This window comes from Manacus candei, unplaced genomic scaffold, assembly GCF_025592945.1.
Source record: "Manacus candei isolate 608988 ecotype Guabito, Panama unplaced genomic scaffold, ASM2559294v1 h1tg000050l, whole genome shotgun sequence".
Classification (NCBI taxonomy): Eukaryota; Metazoa; Chordata; class Aves; order Passeriformes; family Pipridae; genus Manacus; species Manacus candei.
Genome location: NW_026138098.1, coordinates 23,636,769 through 23,658,126, shown reverse-complemented (window position 1 = coordinate 23,658,126; position 21,358 = coordinate 23,636,769). Strand labels below are relative to the sequence as shown.

At 37.2% G+C, this 21,358-nt stretch overlaps 1 protein-coding gene across 1 annotated transcript in view; it reads right to left on the bottom strand.

The window, feature by feature from the left end:
* Positions 1 to 11,534: 11,534 nt before the first annotated feature.
* Positions 11,535 to 21,358, bottom strand: part of LRMDA (leucine rich melanocyte differentiation associated) — a 643,835-nt gene continuing 634,011 nt past the window's right edge. The window contains exon 7 of the mRNA XM_051801025.1: positions 11,535 to 13,703. Within this exon, the coding sequence (XP_051656985.1) occupies positions 13,624 to 13,703 (80 nt within the window). The 3' untranslated portion in view covers positions 11,535 to 13,623. The remainder of the gene's footprint in view (positions 13,704 to 21,358) is intronic.

The following is a 21,358-nucleotide window of genomic DNA, read 5'->3' as shown; positions in this document are numbered from 1 at the left end:
TAAAATTAGTAACTCCAGTCAGGACCTGCAGTTAAGGCTCCTCCATTAACCTATAGAATCTGTTCAACAAAGTTGGGACTTACTGATGCATAGCACAAGATTTTTTTCATTCCCCTTCCATAGGAAAGACTATTTTCCAACTGAACCTCTGTTGAACTACATTTACCACTTGAAGCCTTGACTCTACAGATTAAATACCTGAAGTCATTAAAAAAATTTTACTAGAAAGTAGAAGTCTAGGAAATGGTGGACATTGTGGAGTGGTTCCAAAAAACTAAAAAGGTTTGTTTGTTTTCATTCCTTCCCACACATTCATGATAAAAAAGATTCCTAGAAAAGACTGAGCCTTTGCAATCAGCATCGGATAAGCAAAGTGCAACATAGCTCAAGACATTAAATCAAATTATTTAGCAGATGCATATTTAAGGACAATACAAATGGACCAGTAATTATGATATTAAAGTGTTTTCATGCTATCTTTGTCTTTTCCTATTCTTCACGGTGATCAGATGCACAGTTAATTACACTTAATAACGATAATTATGGCCTTATTTTACAAAGCAGCAAATTAACTCAATCAGGCATTTCATAATGTATAAGATGATATGGAAAATATTACAGCAGAAGACAAATATCTAAAATCAACATTGCTCTCTAGGGGTCTTTTGACTCATCTTCCTTTGCCATACCACTAATCTATTGTACAGTGTGGGGTAACTCCCATTAAGGCAAATGGGAAATCTCTATCCTACATAAATCCTGTGAAACTATCTGGCAAAAATCTGAGTTTCATTTTCAGAGAGAACTGATGAACTTATATTGCTGACAAGTATGAAAACATCCTGCAATGACACAAAATTGAGTGGATAGAATCCAATATGATAATTTGAATAAAGAGCCTCTGTTCTACACTTGAGTTTCTTTGAGATGCTAGCTCATTTATGAAGGAGAGAAAGAATAAATATGTCCTGTCTTCAGCAGGAAGGTGATGCACGATGAAGAAAGAAATTTAGGAATAAGCTTTCTGCCACAATCTTAACTCTGCCCCGTGGAACACACTTACTACCAAAAATCATTACACACATACTTGATTTATGAAGGTTGCCAACTATAGCCAGTTATATTATAAAAACCACTTAAAATATTTTTCTACCCCTATGTCCTTTTATAATGTTCAGCATTGTCATTATTGTAAAAGAAGGAGGTATTGCCCATGCCTTTTCCCCTCTACACCTTCCCTCTTACTAATTTAATTTTCTGTTTTCACTTTATAAGTTCACTGTTTGTAGGAACATAATACATGCAAAAGCTTTTGTTGCAGGAGGAAGACGTATAGCCACATTTCTGCAATCCAAGCAGCTTGACAAGAGGACTTTATGGTATCACCAAAAAGAGCAAAGAATCTACCATCTCAGCTTACACCACACTTTCCCATTGCAAGTTTTTTGGTGCATCAATCTCCATGACACAGAAATAGTCCACAGCCTCAGCAAAACTATTTCAGATGTCATGCTCTGCCAGCAATAGAACTACCTTGTGCCACTGTAAATGGGGACAAAGGGATGTGGTTTGCCTCTCAAGATGCAACTTGACCTGTCACAGAATGGTATTGATTCGCATTTCTGCTGTTAGTCAGACAAGGCTTATTTCCTCTGTAAGGTGCCATTAAGAGTGAAGTATTACCTGGATTTTGCTCTGCTATCCCTGCAGGTCTCAACTGCAGATCTACCAGAAGAATTTTGCAGGTGAGCCCAATGTTCCATGGAAGCTCCAATTTACCTCTTGCATGCAGAAAGGGCAGACCTTCAAGCCAACCTGTTTTCCCTTCATTAGTAGCATTGTGGGGAACTATCAGCCCAACACAGAGTCTTTGTGGGCAAGGCAGCACTTCTTTCTCTGCTCCTCAGAACACCAGTTCCTGATGCAACTTTCTCACTGTACTATGAACCTCACCTTTCAGAGAACACCTCATGAACATACCCAATGCATAAGATATAATGTGAAATGCAGATATTTTTCCTTCTGAGAGAAAGCAAGTCAATCAAATTTTAACATCAATATAGCCAGTATTAGGAGTTTCAAAGAGAGAACTTCAATTCAGGTCTCAGCACACTAACTTGACTTCTCCCAAACGTTTTATAATAGAGGAAAAAAGAAGGAGTCTTTTGGATATATTGGTTTTGTATTTCTGACCTAATTAGAACTATACCAATATATGGGGTTTTTTAAAGGTTTTCAAACTTTTGGATCTGCAGTTGGATGCAAAGATAAAGAGAAAAAAACCTTCTTAAAAATATTTTTGAACTTCAGACAACAAAACAATACAACATTCCTTCCCAACACTGTGATGGATAGACAGGTGGCTCCAAATACATTTGTCAATACTCTAATAAAACTGTACAAAAAATGTGTATATTAAACACATTCCTTCATTGAACCTTCTCTTCCACTGCCATGTCATGTATGTTTTATGAGCCTTTTTTAACATACAGAATAAAGGACTGCTAAACCCATGCTTGATTTGTCACTATGCCTAGGTATCCAAAAGATTTGAATAGAAACCAGTCCAATAGCCTGTAGGTACCACTGACTTTTTAATACAAAAGATTTTTATTTTTTTTTCAACTTCAACTTGCCGGGGGATTCGCATTATCAGAGGCTGATTGTATTTGGAAAATGCTTAAATTGAATCCTCTGCATTCACCTCCCAGGCTGCTAAATGAAATAGTATCCCCTATGTTAAACTGGAAGTTAGATTAGGAGCAGGCACTCATCCACTGCAATCAATGACAAGCTAATGGGGCTGCTGACTATAAATTCTCTGGAAACCTAGATGTGAAGCTCTTGATTCAAGTGATCTGTGCTGCAGACCTTGAGCCACTGCAGATAATCAGTTTTATGTACACAAACTTTTTTGGGCCAGCATTAAAAGACACACTATTTGAAAGAGGATGCCAACACAATAACTTATGCTGCCTGCAACTGAACTTACCAGGATGTAAAATATCCAGAGGCTGTACAATCAATAAATTATCAACTCCTTGGTACAATAATAATCACTATTGGCTGGATCCCAGGCTAGAATAAATAAATAACATGGGCCATGCATGGCAAGTTGCTTCATCGGTGGTTGAAGCCTTTTTGTCTTTATACATTTTTATTATAAGGAGTATCTTTGGCAAGTCAGTGCTATTTCTGAGTAAACAGTTCATGTATTTGGGTCACCCTTAGAGAAAGCTTGAAAGACTTATCCTTCTGACTTGGGGGAAAATTGCAGAAAAAAAGGGTGCTGACCTCCTGTCTGTCTACTTGGTGGCTGGTAAATGTTAGCACAGCTTGATAATATCAATTAGACTGGGAAGCTTTATTTTAAGTTTTTTGAACTATTACTACTGCCTGTGTCCATTTGTCTTTTTTATTCTCGAGATGTGCTATGACAAGGATTAAATGCGACACACACCAAACTTTGAATGTCCTGCAGCCAGTTCCAATGGCTTGGATGCTGTCATTTCAAGCTACATCAGGAACAGTGGCTCAATGGCTGCATCTGTGACACATGTCAGAAACTTTTAAATGTCTGCTCTTTTTTTCATCAGGATGCTTCTGTATCTTAGCTAGGGAAGAGATGACATTTTGTATTTGGGTGGAACTTGTTGTGGTTCCCTCTTCCTGCCTCCTCTAACTGTCAGCCTGAGTTTCCCCTAAACATATCAAAATACAGACAAATAAACCTTGTCATTTAGAAATATATTCAGTAGTAACCATGCTTGAAAACAATGTTTTAGGAGGAACTTGGGCACATTTTCTCATAGAATGATGAGCTACACAAAACACAGCACTAGGCTATTTCTGACCTTTGTTATGTGCTGCCTTAGAAGATTGATGTGCACAACTCAGATACACACGAATCCCTTAACATTTCTGTTCTTTTTCCATTAAAGTGGAATAATTTGGCATATAAAATACACAGGGTACGGGGGTGTTTTTTTCAAGGTTTGGAAGAATTAACATTTTGATAAGAATACAAAGTTTAAGGGTAGAAAATGGATCTGCTAATGGACACCAAGGTGTCTCAGGGCAGAACTCCAGGAGTCGAAAACATAATTCAGAAGAAGGGAGCAGTCTTGTATCATTATCATTCATTTAAAATAAAGCAATGTCATTTTTAAGATCAGATTGGGATTTCTTTGTCTTTCAAAATTAAAAAAAAAAAAAAGAAAAAAGCTTAAACTCTAGACTCCTTGATTATGACATTTGCCCTTTGGGTTTAATTGATATAATAAACAGTAATTTTTCTTCCTTTTCCCTAGGCAGCTCAAATTCTTCAGATTCTCCTGTGTTTTTTGTGACTGTGTATGGGCAGCCAGACATGTTTCACACAGTTAAACACTGTGTAATTTTACTCTGGGGCTCTCTTTGCCCATTTCAGCTGGCCATGTTTCAGCTGGATTTGAGTAGCAGTTGGACTTAAACATTTTATCTTCTTAAAATAATTATTTGAGCTCCTTGTTCAACTTATTTTTAAAAACATGAGAAATGCAATGGTGGTACATGAGTTTGCACATATATGCAAACATGCAGTTTAATCTTTTTTTTTGAAAATACATCTTAAATTCCCTGTGAGTTCTAGAGGGGTCCTAGAAGGATTAGCTCCTTTTTAGGGGAAGCATTCTGCCTGCTCACATCTGATTGTGAGGAAAGCTGGGTTCAGATGGAAGATGCTCATTATCAGAGGGTAACCTGAGACACTGCAGAGAGAATTGCCAAGACTTCAAGTACAATGCAGCCACTCTCTCTGGATGGATAAGCATTCCAGTCCTCAGTGCTGTGCCCAGCCTTTGCTGGGTACTCAACACACTGTGCATTCTACCCTGACATTTGTGGCCTCCATCTTCTTTGTTTTGGTTTTCCTCTAAGGCACTGCTTCCTGATGTATTTTATTGCTAGATTATAGACCATAATTCCAGACATAAAGATTCATTAACTTCTATTAAACTTCAGCTAAGTTACTTTAAAAGTGAATACTTCTTCAGTTTCCTTTTTCTTGGCTGCACTGAAGGCTAAATGAAAAAGTTAATACAAAACAAATCAGAGAATCACATAACCAGAACTATCACTGCACACAGTCAAGAATTTACTTCAGCATTCCATATAATTAGGAAATCGGTAACTGAGTAGCAGAAAGAAATGTGGGAGGGGCCAGAATATATTTCATATCAACAGTTACACAGATGTGGATTGTTTAGGACAAACAAGAATCCCAAACTTTTCATGGTTCTACTCTTCTCTGTGAGGATGAGGAGAGGCCTATGAGCAGGAGATGAGATTCATAAAAAGAAGCATTCTGCAATCTAGCCAAGAACTCCTATAATTTATGCAAGCGTGGTACAGCCATGATTAAACAAGAAAACATAGCCACAGCTGTCTGTTGCACTTACAGAAATGCTTTCAAACACATGAGCAGCAATAATACAAATAAATAACTTTCAGAAAATATAGCATACCACGGCCTCAAATTCAAACTGCTCTGAAAAAGGACAACTGTTATTGCTATTTATGTCAGAACACCCTTAAGGATAAATTTTAACAATGGCATTAACAGTGACATTTAGGATTTAGTTTTTTCAGAAATAGAAAAGAAAAAAAGGTTTTAAATATGGAATTTTGTATAAAATAAAACTAGAATGAGAACACAGTTCTTTCGGTATGTTATTCCAGTAGAGCTGGGAATATTTTAGTTAGCTAAATCTAAGCATCCTCTCAGGTAAGGTTATATTAGATATATTATTCCACTAGAAAAAATAGGACATATATTTTTATTTTAGTAACTTTTAAAAGTAAGCCACTGAAATAGGCACAAACTGAAACCACCTATCCTGTCTCAAGGTCCTGAAACTCATTTTCCTACCTTTCCGTCAAACACTATTAGCACAGTCTGCAGGTCTAGAGTGTTTGTTCAGATTTCAAAAATTTCAGTGAACCTGGACTTTGAGGTAGGGAAAATGTGAACTTACTAAGCCTTAAAACCCAAATGGCAAATGTAGCAGAATGACTTATAGACTAAATCCTTCAAGTTTTGATTTAAGAAAAAACATAAGCCAAACCAACCAGACCTCACTAAATGCTTAAATAAAATTACTTTTGGAACAGATTAAAATTTTTTAAAATAATATTAATTTCTTTTTGATATATAACAAAATGCTTCCACTTGTTAATGTTCCAGAAATTTATCTATCAGCAGCTGCTTCAAAACTAATAAATCTGGGCTTCTTTCTTAGTATGGGTGATAGACACTCATTCTTTACATCACATATTTTGATTCCTTATGTCAAATGCTCTGCTTTAATATCTGTTTTGATGCCCCATAAAAAAAAAGCAAACTGTTCCAGCATGAACCTGAACCTTGTGCTTGGTTTTATATTGCCACTAGTTACTTCAGGTGCAAAAGTGAATGCACAAATGGAGCAAAACATTCAACAGTACAACATCCTATTCCTGGCTTTGTTAATTTAAGGCAGACTGCTATTTTTTCCTTTTAAACTGGGTGTGCATTACTATATTTTGTGATATTTGCTCCTACTGCCATTGATGTTGAAAGCTTTGCCACTGACATGAATGGAAAGAGGATAAGACTTAGAATGTGCTTATGATATAAACTTGTGATTAACATTAACAGCTGGTAGGGGTGTTTTTTTTAATCTTAAGCCTCATAAATACAGCTGAAAAAGCATTTATCTGAAAGTGGAAAATGAAGGCTTAGCTAAAGCTGTGCAATCTTTTCGTAATGAAACCCAGAACTAGCCTGATTTGGGAGAGCTGCTAGAGGTTTGACATTCAGGCCGGTTTTGCTAACCCCTCAGTGAACGTAGTGGATTTACAGATTCAGATGAAAACCACATACAGCTCAGCAGTGATTTTGGCTGAACAATACTTTCAGCTTTTGCTCAAACTTGAAACTTATTGGGTGTGAACCCACAATAACCAAAACTTATAAGAAAAAAAAAAAAGACTGGCATGAGCACCATGTGGACAGAAATCATGCAAGACTCTCAGAAATCCAAGTACAGCAAGCAGTAGCTGTGGGGGCAGATATGTTAGGCATTACAGATGTTGAGTTCTCGAAGCTCCACCACCATCTGAATGGACAAAGAGGAGTGTAATCAGTGAAGCTCAAGTTAATCATATCAGGCACTACATGAAAACTGTAGTTTATCCAGATCGTTTCCCAGTGCATTGACATTAGCATTGCCTTTTATAATATGTGCATTGTATAGTAGGTGGTGATTTGGTGGTTTGGGAAGTAGCCAAGGAAAGAGACTCAAAGTATAGTGAACTTTCTTCCAAAATTGATGTTGAAATTTGGCTACCTGAAACACATTACAAGTCATGGTTAAATCAGTAGGGTATTAAAAAGGAAATGACTCTTGAGCAGAGAAGTTTTGCTTTTCCCCTCTCTTGCATTGTAATCCTCTGACCAGCCCTAAATCGACAACTAAGCTAAAGGAAATTAAAGAAAAGATGAATAAAAAAAAAATCTCAAGCTGGGTCAAATTCATCCCCAGTGTAGCTTAGCTCAAGTAGAGTTAAATCAATGGAGTTCCACCAGGGATGAATTTGGCTTATTGTCAAAAGGAAATGAAGCAACTGTGCCCTCATTTACAGCTATCAACTTAAACAGAAATTTCATTATAAGGGAATTTCTGAAAACAATTCCTAGGTAAAAGAAAATTGCTAAGGTTGAACAGCATGTGTGTTTGAAAATTCCCTGAAGTCCACAACTGTCTGCTTACTTGGTTGATACACTGAATGCTGGTTAATTGAGTGCTCACATGGTTTCAAAGGCCTTATAAAATCAGAGTAAACTATAAAATGAATTGCAGATTGTCTTCAGAAATCTCCTTTCTTTGTTTTCCCTACACTGAATCTTAAATACTCAATTGCAAAAATAGTGCTAATTCAAAAGTAGGAGGGTAATTGCAGATAAAAATGATGCTAGTAATATCAATTTTGGTTACCTTGGTATTCTTGATTTGACTTCCCCCATTCCAATGTAAAAGTAATCTAGAATTTCTTAAGCTGCACACTTCTGCCACTTATGTTCTCCAGAGTATGATCTAAAGAGATCCTCTGAAGCTCCTCTCTATTTCCAAATAAAAGAATCAATTAAAGCTTACATTTAATACTGTAATTTCCAAACAGATTCCTTCCTATATATTTTACTATAAAGCTATTATACCATAAGGATAATTTCTGTTCTAAGAGGATCGATGGAATTGTGGTTGAGATGTGAGATGATCTGTTATATAAGTTCAGGATTAAGATAAAACTAGGTTAAAAAAAAACAAACTTGACTTTACAGTTTTCTTTTTTGAATTGGCAGCAAAACTTTCAATCAGAATGCAAAATATTTGCAAGAAATTTTAAACTTGTGCTGGGAGAATGTTTTGAACACATTTAGAAACTTTGCTCTCACAGCCTAAAAACTGCATGTAATGTTATAATGTAGAATATAATTTACATTAAAACCTACAAACAGAACTAAACTAGAACTAAACATATTTTCCAAGATGCTGTTCCCTTAAAATGCTGAGGATGCTGAGATGATGATGATATTTTGTGAATGTGCCATGACCACGACTTAGCTTGTCCTTAAAAATATCTGCTCCTTGAAGGCTTGTGAAAATCCTGATCTGAAGCCTTAATCTAATTGTCAGCAACTCTAAGCAAGGGTCAGCTTCAGGTTGACACCACCACCAGAGGCAAGTCCATCAGAGTCACCTAACCTAAAAGGTAACTTTTAGAAAGATTCAGCTGCTTTAGTACTGCATATGGAAAGTATATTAATTCAGCCAGTTTTGATGAAGTAGGAGTGCTGACTATATCCCGAATGTTCTCACATAGCAAATGCCAAAGAAAATACTCTGAAGACTTCTTAAGGGCAGGTCATAAATCATTGGAAGAAGCTATTTTTTCTCAGGCCTAACTCACTTGTAATCCAAGGTCTTGGTAAGGTACTTGGATAATATTAGAAGTAAAATGAGAATTAACTCATTTTAAGTAAAACAACATTCTCTAACCAGATAATGCCATGAGAGTGGCATAAGGAAATCAAAGGTTCTATCAGATGTTCACAATCACAGGCTAACTCCAAGAAGGCTCGAAATCAGGAGATATCTTGGGTCCTTCAAGCCATTTAGTTGTGCTTATTTATATAATATTGTGCATCTGTCCCACAGAGTTTTAGCACAGGCTTGGTCCCATAGTAACATCTTTAAAGGCTTGTTTTATCAAAATCACGTCTTGGTTTCTTTGTTTTATTCCCATTACTTGGAGTAGAAAGGACTGCAGAAAACAGATTTTAACTAACTAGCAGAAAAAGACTAGCCACTGAGATGTAACAGTTACCAGGTGTACATATAAAAACACTGAAAAAGCAAACTATGCATTTCAATTGTTACACTACAAGGAGTGAAGCAGAAATCTCACTTTAAAAACAAAAGGGGAGCACTTACCAATTTTTGCTATCACTTGCTTGCAGTCCAATGACATGGCAATTGAAACAGCCAAGGACACAGCTAGAGATCATTAGGAACAGAAGACAACAGCCAGAAAGCCATGCAAGACCTCTGACTTCATATCACCTGATTCACTGTCAGATTCCACAGACTGAACCTGCAAATGGATGCTTAGAAATCTATGTGTCAAACGAACAGACTCAATCTTGGCTATATGGTTACACTTCTGGAAAGCTGAATTTCATCTTTTTCTTTCACATATGCCAACCATTTAACAAAGCAAAAAGACAGACAGTTCTACACAGAATAAAGAAAATAAACTTTCCTGAACTGGGCAAGCAGAGACTCATGTGCCAACTATCACACCACATAAAGAAGAAATATATGGTAAGACTCAGTGTGAGTCAGTATAAAATGGGTTGATTCAGAACCTCACCACAAAGGCTGCATCTAGCAAAGTTTTGCTGGGGGCAAACATTTCCCAACATACTCATATTGTTGGCAGGAATAAAAAATATTAATATATCCACTGGCAGCAAGTGAACCCCGTAATTTACAGAAAGCATTTTTAAAAGCACAGACAGGTTTGTTTCTTTCTTCTGACTTAAATGGGAGCAACCTTACACCAACATAGAGAGATCTTTCAACTGCAAAGAAGATGCAAGGATCAAACACTCAGCAATCCTATTCTACTCAAAGAACCAAATGCATTAAAAAGTGAGCAGCCTATCAGCCCTCCAAAAGTTAGTAACCCTAATTTTCATGGCTGATACATTGATTTCAAAGGGACTCACAGTTTGAGTATGGCAAATACTAGAATAACTAACTGTGAGAGTCAGGTCTAACAAAGGAAAAAGTGGTTTCAGTGGTAACATACTTTCAGCAATGCCATAAATCATTTATGCATGCAACAGATTCAATTAGAGCCCATGTGCTCTAAAGTTAGGTTTGTGTATCCATAACAGCAGGATTTTCACTGAAGGTCATTCATCTTTGGACTTTCATTTCAACATTTCAGTTTGGATCTTTTTCTTGTTTTTAATTATAAGATTAGGAATTAATTATTTCAATACATAAAGTTAGGAATGTAGTAAGTACAGCTTCTATAGGCATCTCCTAGTAAAAGCATATCCTCCTAGTCTTCATTTGTGAAGACGTGATGTCTTCCAAAAGGCAAAGTACTGGTCATCACAAGACTGAACCTAAGACAGAATTTTGGATAATTTTTATTTTTTTTAAAATTTTTAGTATTTGATTTAGATTTCAAACATTGTTAATTGTCGAGCAACGTGGTCGGTCAAATTTTTCTTGTTGCAACATAAAGAACTAAGAATGCAGTGGTTCCTTTGAAAGATACATATTTTAAAACCTTGATAACTTTGTAGGAAAATCTTCTATTTTTAATAGCCTAGTGAATCTCAAGAGGGAAAGATGTGTCATGTATGAAGAAGGGGGAGCAAAGGAGAGAGTGTGGAATCTCTTAGATTACTTTGCTGCGACTTTCATCCTAAATGATAGCTCAGTTAAGAAATACAGGCACAATTCCCACTGAGGAAAGAACCAAGTGTAGATAGCAGCCCCAGGTTTGAAAAGTTTGCCATCTCTTAAAGCAGAATTTCAGCAGAACACAGCTGAAAATAAAATGCTCCACCTATCAAAAAAAATTATTTTAGCATAAACAGTAATAAGCATCCATGCATGTTTTTAAATAATGTCCTAATACATGTTAGTAAGATAAAATAATTATTCATAGATTATCCTTTTGATTTTCCAGAACCAGACACATTTAATATGAATTCCTTTTAAGCAAATTTTAATTAGGGCTTTACCATATTTAAGTATAGGTATATAATCCCTCAAGTGAAAACAAAAAACAAAGTGGAAGACACTTTGTTCACATTTCCTTCCAAAAATATTTTTGCCTCCAAAGCTTTGCTAGGAAGAAAATGTTCCTGAAAATGATACAAATGGTTTTGACATTAGGAAAAGTAAACAAGCAAAATAAAGATGGAAAAATCATGCGGTCAGTTTGCAAGTGCTGTTTATTGTTTGAGGCAGGGTTAAAGCCTTTATAAAGACAAGAACATATATGCAACCAGACTGAAAGGGACATTAGGTTATTCCAAACACCCCTGCTCAGAACCCTGCTGCCTGTAACATTGCCATGGCCAAAATGTGTGGAGACTTCAAAACAGATAACATAATAGGAGCAAACTAGGATTGCTGTTATTTTGGTAACCAAGAGAAATGACAAGTGCCCTAAATATTTCTAATTATATTTTTGATTAAAGAAAGAGGCATGTAGTTTTCATTTATCCAATATCTCCTAGGACTTCTAAAGTGAATTGGCATTTCATTTGTAGTCACATATGACATTAGAAGAGGCACTGTAGGTGGTCAAAATGTGCTTTACAGATATCAATTTGCATGGTAAACAGCTCAGAGCTCAATTTGAACCCTAAGTGGTGTGAACTAGATTGTTCTACGTTCATCACTGATTTTAAGTATCTGTTAAAGATTTATTATAGACTTTCAGAATGAGCAAAGGCTTCCATTTACTGAGTAAGGCCTAACATGCTCAGCAGCAGCAAGCTTTCCTTTGGCACTCTGCCAGTGTCTCATTCTATTTCATCAGTCAAACCCAATTTCACAATTGACTTCAATGTCCAGTTCACTTCCACCTGTAACACTAGCTGATAATAGACCCCCAAAGTAGGCAGTTTCTAAAAACTGACATTTTTTTTCAACCAGGAAAGTGAATAAAGGCCACCAAGCAATTTTAAACAAACCAAGAACAGCTAGGTAGTGATAGCTCTCAACTGGGACCAATATGCATGGGTTTGGAACAGTCCAGAGGTCAGAATTTTTGCATATTTCTTGGACAATCCCATTGTATCCAGTAGCACTTAATATATGCATGAAGTATGGGAGTTTTTTTCACAGTAACGAGTTCATGATTCTAGTATATTCAACCTCGTTATCAGAAAAGTAGGAAATTTGCCATGAATTTTTATTTTTCTGACTGAAAATTTGGCAATAGCCTTTCCTACGTAGACATCAAAAGGGATTATTCAGAACTTGTCTCTATATTAGTAAAGTTGCTAATTATGTTAACTCTACCACTTACTTTTGTTGATTTTTCTCCCCTCTGAATAACCCTATGCATCTGGTGGCAGATTATATCACTCCTTTTAGGCACTTTCCCCCCTACTTAGATTTAAGCATTTAATTCTAAACATAGTCCCTAAAAGTTAAAAATATCTTGTTCAACAAACCAGGAATAATGCACATTGTCAATATCACTAATGAGGACTTCTTCCAAGCATATACAGTTAAGCTGTGCCAGCATTAAGAAATGTTCACTTTTCTGAAGGAAAGAGTGAGTAAATGTTGAGACATAATTTAAGAATTAGCAAATTTTGTTTGTCTGGGAAATTACTTAAATCTTTTTTCTTTGCATATAAACAACTATACAAATCAATAGTACTTTGCGTGGCCAAAATATTTTCAGGATATATTTTTGCCCTGTTGAAAGACAAAATAACCTGTCTAGGATCATTTAGGGGTGAGTGGGGTCCTACCAAACCGTGAACGGATTTGTGTAGGCATGTATGAGATGACAGAAACACAAGCACTTAATTCACAGGGAAAAAAATAAGAACAGATAAGGGCTTTTTCATCTGAAATTACAGCCTCCCTCTTTTATAAACACCCTGATATCAGCAGCCACTTTCTCTCAACAGGCAAGCCGGAGATAAACGCGCTGCGTTCGCGGAGGCGCCGAGCGCTGGAGCATGCTCACTGCAGCCCCAGGTGTGACCCCTGCTCTTCTGGAGCAGCAATTGGACCAGGCAATCCATCACAGCGCTCCTCCTGTCAGGCTGGGTGCTCGGCTGCAGCTGTCTGTCACACTGGTGGATGGAACCTGCTTAAAGGCAATCATGTCAATCTCTATGTGACTACTCAGACTAAGATAGAAGGATGATCTTGACAGGCTTGGCAAAGTCAGCAGAAGGCACTAGAGGACTTCAGTTACACGCTTAAAATTTAGATGCAATTTGTGCTTCTCATGTGAAGGGATCGAAGAGGCACCAAACAGCACTGAGTTTTATAGCTGGTCATCTCGGATGAATCTGTTGCCCTCAGAATGTTTTCCGTAGTAAATGTAGCGACATTTCCCCAGAATGCCTACAATAAAAAGGAAATTAATTACAGTTAGGACTGAAGTGGCATAATATGCAATAAAGCACATAACTAGGGAAATTTGAAGGAAGGAAGGGAGCAATTTTCTCTTTTCCTGCAAAAGAAAGTTTGTGTATTTGAAATATTCAGTATTGCCATTTCAAACAGCAGTTTTGAATCCACTGGGAAAACATGTGTTCAAATACATGCATGACCTATCCTGTTAAACAAAAATCCACAAGTTTCCTCAAAATCAGAACTACATAACACTGAAACATCATATACTGCATTTTAAATCACAGTACCTCTCTTCTGCTTTTGAAAAACAGAAAGTCTGGGTTGAAGTTATATTTTGTGCTTTCTGCTCTGTCCCTGCTATTTATTTAAAAGGTTTTCCTGGTGAATGAAACCAAAAAGGAAAAAAAACAGCAAATAATTACAGTTTAATGTGGATCCTGGAAAAACCCTTCGAACTTTCACAGAGTCATAGTGTAAACACCTAAAGCCATTCCTGCTTTCCAGTGACAGCAAACTGAAGTGACCGGCTGCAATCTCCATGGGAAGTCATCAACAGACACAGGCTAGAACAGTTAGCCCTCCAGACTCCAGCATACAAACAAACATTTAGTAAAAACATTTCCAAAGTATTTCTCAGAACACCATCACAACATTCCGTGAGAAAGATTACAATTATAATTATGTTACATATTGGCATATGGAGTATGTTTTCAAAAATTATCCAGAATACTGGTTTTGGGAAACAAGGTGTGTTATTCTCAGTGAGTACAGGCAGAAAGATGCCTGAGGAAGCCTTAACTGCTGCGGGTGAGACACACGTACCTGCAAATCTCACTACCTTATTCAAAAGCATCCCCTCTGGTGGTACTAAGTGGTATGTGAAAGCGTAAGTTCACAGTCACATCCCACCTGAGAACATCCTCAAAGATGCTAAATTTTACTAGCAGAGTTATTCTTTGAGCCCTCACACATGTATAGCCAAATTAAAGTCATCTCCCATGAACAGAAAGAAGGTGGAAGGGTCTCCTCTACCTTGGGAGTGTCTTAACAGAGCAGTCACTCTGCAAGTACCTAGCTCACCTCTATAAGGGCAAACATAACCTACCCCAAAGGGGACAAACACTGCCTTACATAAAGGGTAAAGACAGGGGAGGAGCAGAGCCTCAATTCATTGTTGTTTTAGATTTCCAGGACTCACATAGCAAATACTGTGCCCACCTGCAGTATGAATTCACTATGCAAGCTTTTATAATCTGCATCCATTTTTTTCCAGTATAACGTCTGTCAGATAAGATACTAAAGCTTTGGAAGGCATGGGTTGTGCAAGATTAATGCTCTTCTTTCTTTCTAAGACATCAGGATGGTAACACATTCCTATGAGGGTGGGGAGAAAAATTGATAGGCCTGTCATTTGTTGTGAAAAACATTCCTCTTCAGGATAACACAGATGGGGAGTATATGGTGCAGTGTCCAATCCCTTTGCCCCCCTCCATAGAGTTTTCTTCAATAATTTCAATTTCAATAATTTCAATTTCAATAATTTCAATTTCAATAATTTCAATTTCAATAATTTCAATTTCAATAATTTCAATTTCAATAATTTCAATTTCAATAATTTCAATTTCAATAATTTCACTGGTGGAGCAGTTTCCACATTCAAAGGATGATATTAGCATTCCTAAACAAGCATCTAATGAACAACAAGATTTTCGTCCCCTAAAAAGATATCCCAAGTCAGGCTGCAGCAGGCATTAGGTTGGTAACAAGGCCATTTAGAGCTCTAAATGCAAAGGATATGAGCAGTTTATTAATGGCATTCTTCAGACTCCTTTTTCGCTGGCATTGATAAAAGTCTTGTTTGAGGTCTGCCGCATTTCTTAAGGACTGGAAGCAAGACTGTTTATAGAGATGCTGGTGAGAGAGTGCTGTTTGATGAATGCTGGAGACTATAGCTAGGTGTCAGTGCTTAGAAAATGAGGCAAGGACATGAGGTATTAATATTGTCAATGATCTCTTGACAGGAAAACAGATACTGCATTCACCGTCAGATTTAAATAGACATCAAGTGCATTAATGACAAAAGGGCAGACTTCAAACAAAGGGGGCTGTATGGTGCTGTGCTGAGCCAGTCTCCAAGTTGGCAATAACCTGATCTGAAAAGACACTGTCAGGGCTACAGACAGGCCCGGGATTGTGTGCGGTGACAGAAAACAGAGATGCTGACAGAGATACCGGTGCCATATTATGCCAAGTATATTCTAACACTGTCTCCAGCCCTAACTAAATCTGACATCATTTCCTATCGCTTATAGTATTCTCCACTGCTCTGGCAGATTATTTCTCCCCAGACATCATTACAAACTCCGCTGTAGTTTTAAAGTTACTGGCAGGCCTGTGCTGTTGTGGAGGCTGGGTCTAGAGGCCTAAGGATAACCTCAGTCAATCTAAATTTGGAGTTTGCTGGAGAAGTGCTCTCATTTTCACTGATATCTCAGCTACTTGAGGTGATCTGAACGCTAAAGTGTGAGGAGCTGTCACCTTGAATAAAATCCTTAAAGTAAAGATGCTCTGTTCCCGGGATGTTCAGCAAAGATGTCGGACAGTCTGGCAGCAGGAAATGAAATCCAGCTGCTGCTGCTCGCCTGGGGATAAAGGTGCTTGGGCTAGTGACAGTTAAAGTCAGCTGAAATTTTTGAAATCCTGCAGCCTACAATTGTTTAAATTAAGGAAGTGTTGTCTCTGCAGAGATTCCCTACCCAGGCACACAGCTGTGATTCGATTGCCAGGCATATTACACACACTGCTCAGAGAGTCTTGATAAAAGCGCAGTTGAAAATGTTGCCATGAGACCTTATTTATCATGAAGGTTATTTGTAAAACAATAATCTCGCTCATAAATTAAATGCAGTGACTGGTGTGGTTTTTTTCTTTTGTTTTGTTTTTTTCTCTTCCCACCTCCCTTTGGCAAATACAGAGAACTGCAAAAGGTTTGTGTGAGAATTTTGATGCTAAGATATTTCACGTGTGAATTTAGGAAAGCTAGTGCTTCTTTTCTGCCTTTCTGCTATGGTATTCTTTCCTTGTAGTTCAGGGGCAAGAGAACACGTGTGCTTTTGCACACAGGCAAGGGGAGGAATAAGGGGAAAACAATACAGCTGTGGCTGTTCTGGTGTTTTTTAATTAAAATATCCAGCATTGGCCATAATAAGCTAAGTATACCCCCTATACATCAAAACAATACACAGCATCCTGAATGAGGTTTCTGCTCAAGGTTCTTAAGAAATGACAACACAAGGTCTCTTGAGGGATCATCTTCCCTGAATGAGGCTTCTAATTTTTCTTAAGTAGCTGATTCTACCATCACCACAAGCTGTTAAAACTATAATTATGAAAAAAATGCATTGAGAAGAATCCTTTTTAAATTCACTCTTTATCTTTTAAATGTTTTCACCCTTTGGAATGGATGTTCTAATTATGCTGGGTAAGTAATGACCTTGCAGTTGCCTGCATGTGTTGTGGTATCAGTCTTTCTTCACAAACACATTGTAATGTCAGCAACACCAGCTTTTCCTTAGCTGAGGGAAAACCCAATTATCCAAATAAATAAATAAATACATACATGCATACTAAAACACATGAAAAAGTTCAAGTCCTGTTAGCTCCTTTTAAATTGGGCATGTTTCACAGAGAGCTATGTTACACTTGGACCTCTACACACTTTCCTAGAGAAAAAAAAGTTTAAAGATCTTCATATATTATATAAAAAATGGTAAAAATAAGTTCCAATGGAACGTGCTAGACCTATAGATCATACAGCCTGCGTTAGTTACAGGTCAAAATTCAGCTCAAGCCAACAGTGATGTAAAGAAATTGTTGTCTAATAGCATCTTGTTGCCTTTCTTGCTTTTATCTTTTTCCTAGCAAATAAATACTCTATATCTACAAAAATACTACCTCTCAGCCATCACAACTCAGGGAGCTGTTAGGAACACAGCTTCCTCCAGTAGCTCAGTTTTCTCTAAAAAGTAATTACTAAAACTAAGTAGTCAAGCCACCCCCCTCAAAACCTATTGCCACATCTGCCCAACACCCCTATCAGGCACTCATTTTAACATCAAATGTTTTTAATAAATCCCTCTGCAAGGAAAAAAAGCAAAATATTCACAGTTAAATTTTTTTGTCAAACACTGGTCTGCAGTATATATCAGGGACTACATTTCAGTAAACAGCCTTCTGCCTCTCTTTCAGATGGACTAACCACAGGTCATTGCACTAGGTCAGATAAAGTGTGGCACTTCATACACAGACTCAATATTCTAGTGGAAGTCCACCTCACCTAACTTTAATTAGAGTACAGTACCTAATCCTTCGCTGCTGATTTGTATTTGATCCATATTCATCTCTTTTTGCACAACCTGCTGTTGTGTAGTTTTGCTATGGGCTATTAAACAGCTGCCATGTTCCACCAAGAAGCTGGGTGCATTTCAGTGTAGTTATACTACCAATCTGTAAATTGTTTTGAGACCCTTCAGAATGAAATATCAATACCATTATCGTTTTTTTTCCATAGGCACTTGGGCATATTCTACAATTAATGAACAGAAGTTGCAAAATTCCCTTAAATATTAATATAAACTTCCTTTAAAGGAAAATAATTCCCTACTGATAACATTAAGAGGAGAATAAATACCCATCTATGAACAGTTTCAAGTCTAAAATGCTACCGATTTAGGCAAAACACCTCCATGAGTCAAATTAATTTAAAACTCTTAAAAATCTTTTCATCTAAGGAATAAGCAAAGTTACTTTAAAGAAAAAATCCTTTTGTACAGGAGTTTAGAAATTTTTCATTTTATATTTATCTTCCTGGAAATTTTAACAATTTTATCTAGTTGTCTAGTTCACAACTTCTTATTTTCAATTCCATTTTGACTTTCTATGAGAAACACAGTACTAGAGATTTTGAAAAAATTAGAACCCTAATCCTCTCACCTTCAGTAGCACATAGGTTATATTTTTCTGCTAAATCAGGAGAATTAAAGTATATACACTCTCATAGTCACTTAAGTTAAAAAAAAAAATAAAAATTCATTCCATCTAAATTCCATCCTGAGCTATTTTATATCCATCATTAAGAATATTCAAACAACTGAATGCTGTACAAAGTATCAAAATATTTATGAATCTGCTCTTTCAAAATATTTTCTTGGCTGTCCTCGAATTTAGAAAAAAACAATCCCCCCAAAAATCAAACAAAACCACATTCAAACCAAACTAAACAAAACCAAACCCACAAAAACATTAGTCTGCCATTCAGCAAAATCATCTTGAAATCTGGGGAGCACAGATCCATGCAAAGCTTTGCAGGACCCTGGGATGGGGTAGAAGGAGAGGAGAAGAGAGATGCTAAATATCTAACAGTGATAGGGAAAAAAAAGAATAAAACAGTTTATGTAGACCCAAATAGTGCACTTTTAGTTCTACTGAGTCTTGTGGCTGTGACATACGATACTCTACAAATTAAATAAAAAAAAAACCCAAACTTTTTCCAAAAATGTTGGAAATTGGGTGTTTGTCCAAGTTAGTCTTCTAAGGTTCATTCATCTACTTTAATTTGCAGACATTTATTTATAGTTGGGTCTTTATGGGTGTTTATGTAGAAATACATTTTTATAAACAAGAACAATAGTTTGAGCAATTAGAAACAACAAAGCCTTTAGCTTTTGAAATCTGTTAGGGTCAAAAGCAGAAAAAAATGCTTGTTGAGCTATGTTGTTTGTCTATATTGGTCCATGTTTGGTAAAATAAACCAAATTTAATCAAAAGTTTAAAACTATAAATTTATATGACAAGAAGGGAGGGAATTATAGACGGACTTTTGTACTTCATGTTGACTTTTGGTGAAACAAAACGATTGTTTCTATTGAATATGATCCAGCCTATGAATTCTCTGACACAGGAATTTGAGAAGACCACTTAGAAGATAAGAAAAGATGTAAAGGATCACCTGGGTCACCGAGTCCTCCCCAAAGCAGCCAAGTATGTAACCCAGAGAGGTCCACTCAGACTTCCATTCTGCCCCAGTAAACAAACGACCACTGGGGGGTTTGAGCTCAAAAACAAACCATCACTGGGGAAGCTTGAGCTCAAAAACTGCAACATGACATGGGAAAAGAACAGAGAGTTGCAGCTGTCCTTGCTAATGTGAGGGGATCTCTGACTACTACCATTAAATCTGCTTGTTGCAACTGCAGTTTCCAGATTGCTCCAGGCTAGAGTCAAGACACAGGATCTAGACTCCTTAAATCAGAGCAGAGGGAGCAACACAAAGAGGAGAATACAACAGATAAGGGTATGAATGCCTTTGGTTGTGCCACAGCTAACTACTGTAGAAGAGTATCTTATAATGACCTGAAATATCACAGCGATAAACAAAACCCAGAGATAAATTCCCTAAAATATCATAAAGTACAAGTGCTTACATAACAAATGCACAAATATTAACTTTCCTTATGTTATAAATTAGTTAACATTTTTAAGAGGATATAAACACTACATGTAAGCAAAAATAATGCATAATTCCTCCAAAACTAGCTGTGCATAAAGGGATTAGGTTGTGCTTGAGAAGGCTGAGGCCAGAGCTCCTGTGGCGAAGGTGGAATTCCTGCACCATGGTCACAGTACTCACAGAGTGTCCCCAAATACTCTCAAAGAGATGCCCATGAATTAGGGATTGTGGTCCATTGCAGGTTTCCTGGAGAAAGATGTACCTTCAGTAGCAAACTGCTGATTCTGATTCTCCCTTCCCTTGGGGGGTAACAACATTCAAGGAAGGTAACCTTCCCATTCAGAGGAGATTAATTACCTCTTTGCTCTGCTCTCTGCACAGGCATGCTGAAAGGTGGTAACATTTTCCTCTGGACATTCTACAGCATGGGGCATAAAATAGTCTTTCAGACTGAAAGAAATTAGTGAAAGGCACAAAATCAAATCTGTATCCAGTCTACAGAAATGGTGTTGAAATTATATACCTAAGCTAGAGCTGAGAGGAATCACAGAAGGCAAACTAACACACTGCATTATTGCAAGTATCCTGCACAGACAAGTACTGTGACATGTCAAGTCTCACTGGCCTGTTTGTAGGAAGGGGGGGAAAAGGGGGGAGTATGTAGGGAAGTGAGAGTAGGGGAGGGGGGAGGAAAGCAGTCAACAGGGAGAGGATGTTGGAAAAAATTTGCGATGAAGGTGATAGGAATACAAAGATGTGAAGTTTGCATCCTGGGCCAAGGAAGCTGCATAAATGTTCAGTGTAAACTAGCAGTCAAGCTGATGTGTGATAAAGTGCAGCCTGCTGTAAATACACTTCAGGGCTCCCAGTGCAACTGGGGATGAAACTTGTAATTTGGAAGGGGAGAAAAATAAAGAAAAAAGAGGAGAGAAAAAATGCACTGCAAGCTTTTTCTCACATAATCTGTTACTGGAAAATTGAGAAGCTTGTCCAAGTCCGTGGGAATAAGCTGATGAGCTGATACTTAATAATAAACCATATTGTGTCATGGTGCAGAGTCATCTAGATCCATTCAGGCCACAAACTATATTACTTTATACAGCCCTGGTTGACATACATTTAAAGCCCTCTACAC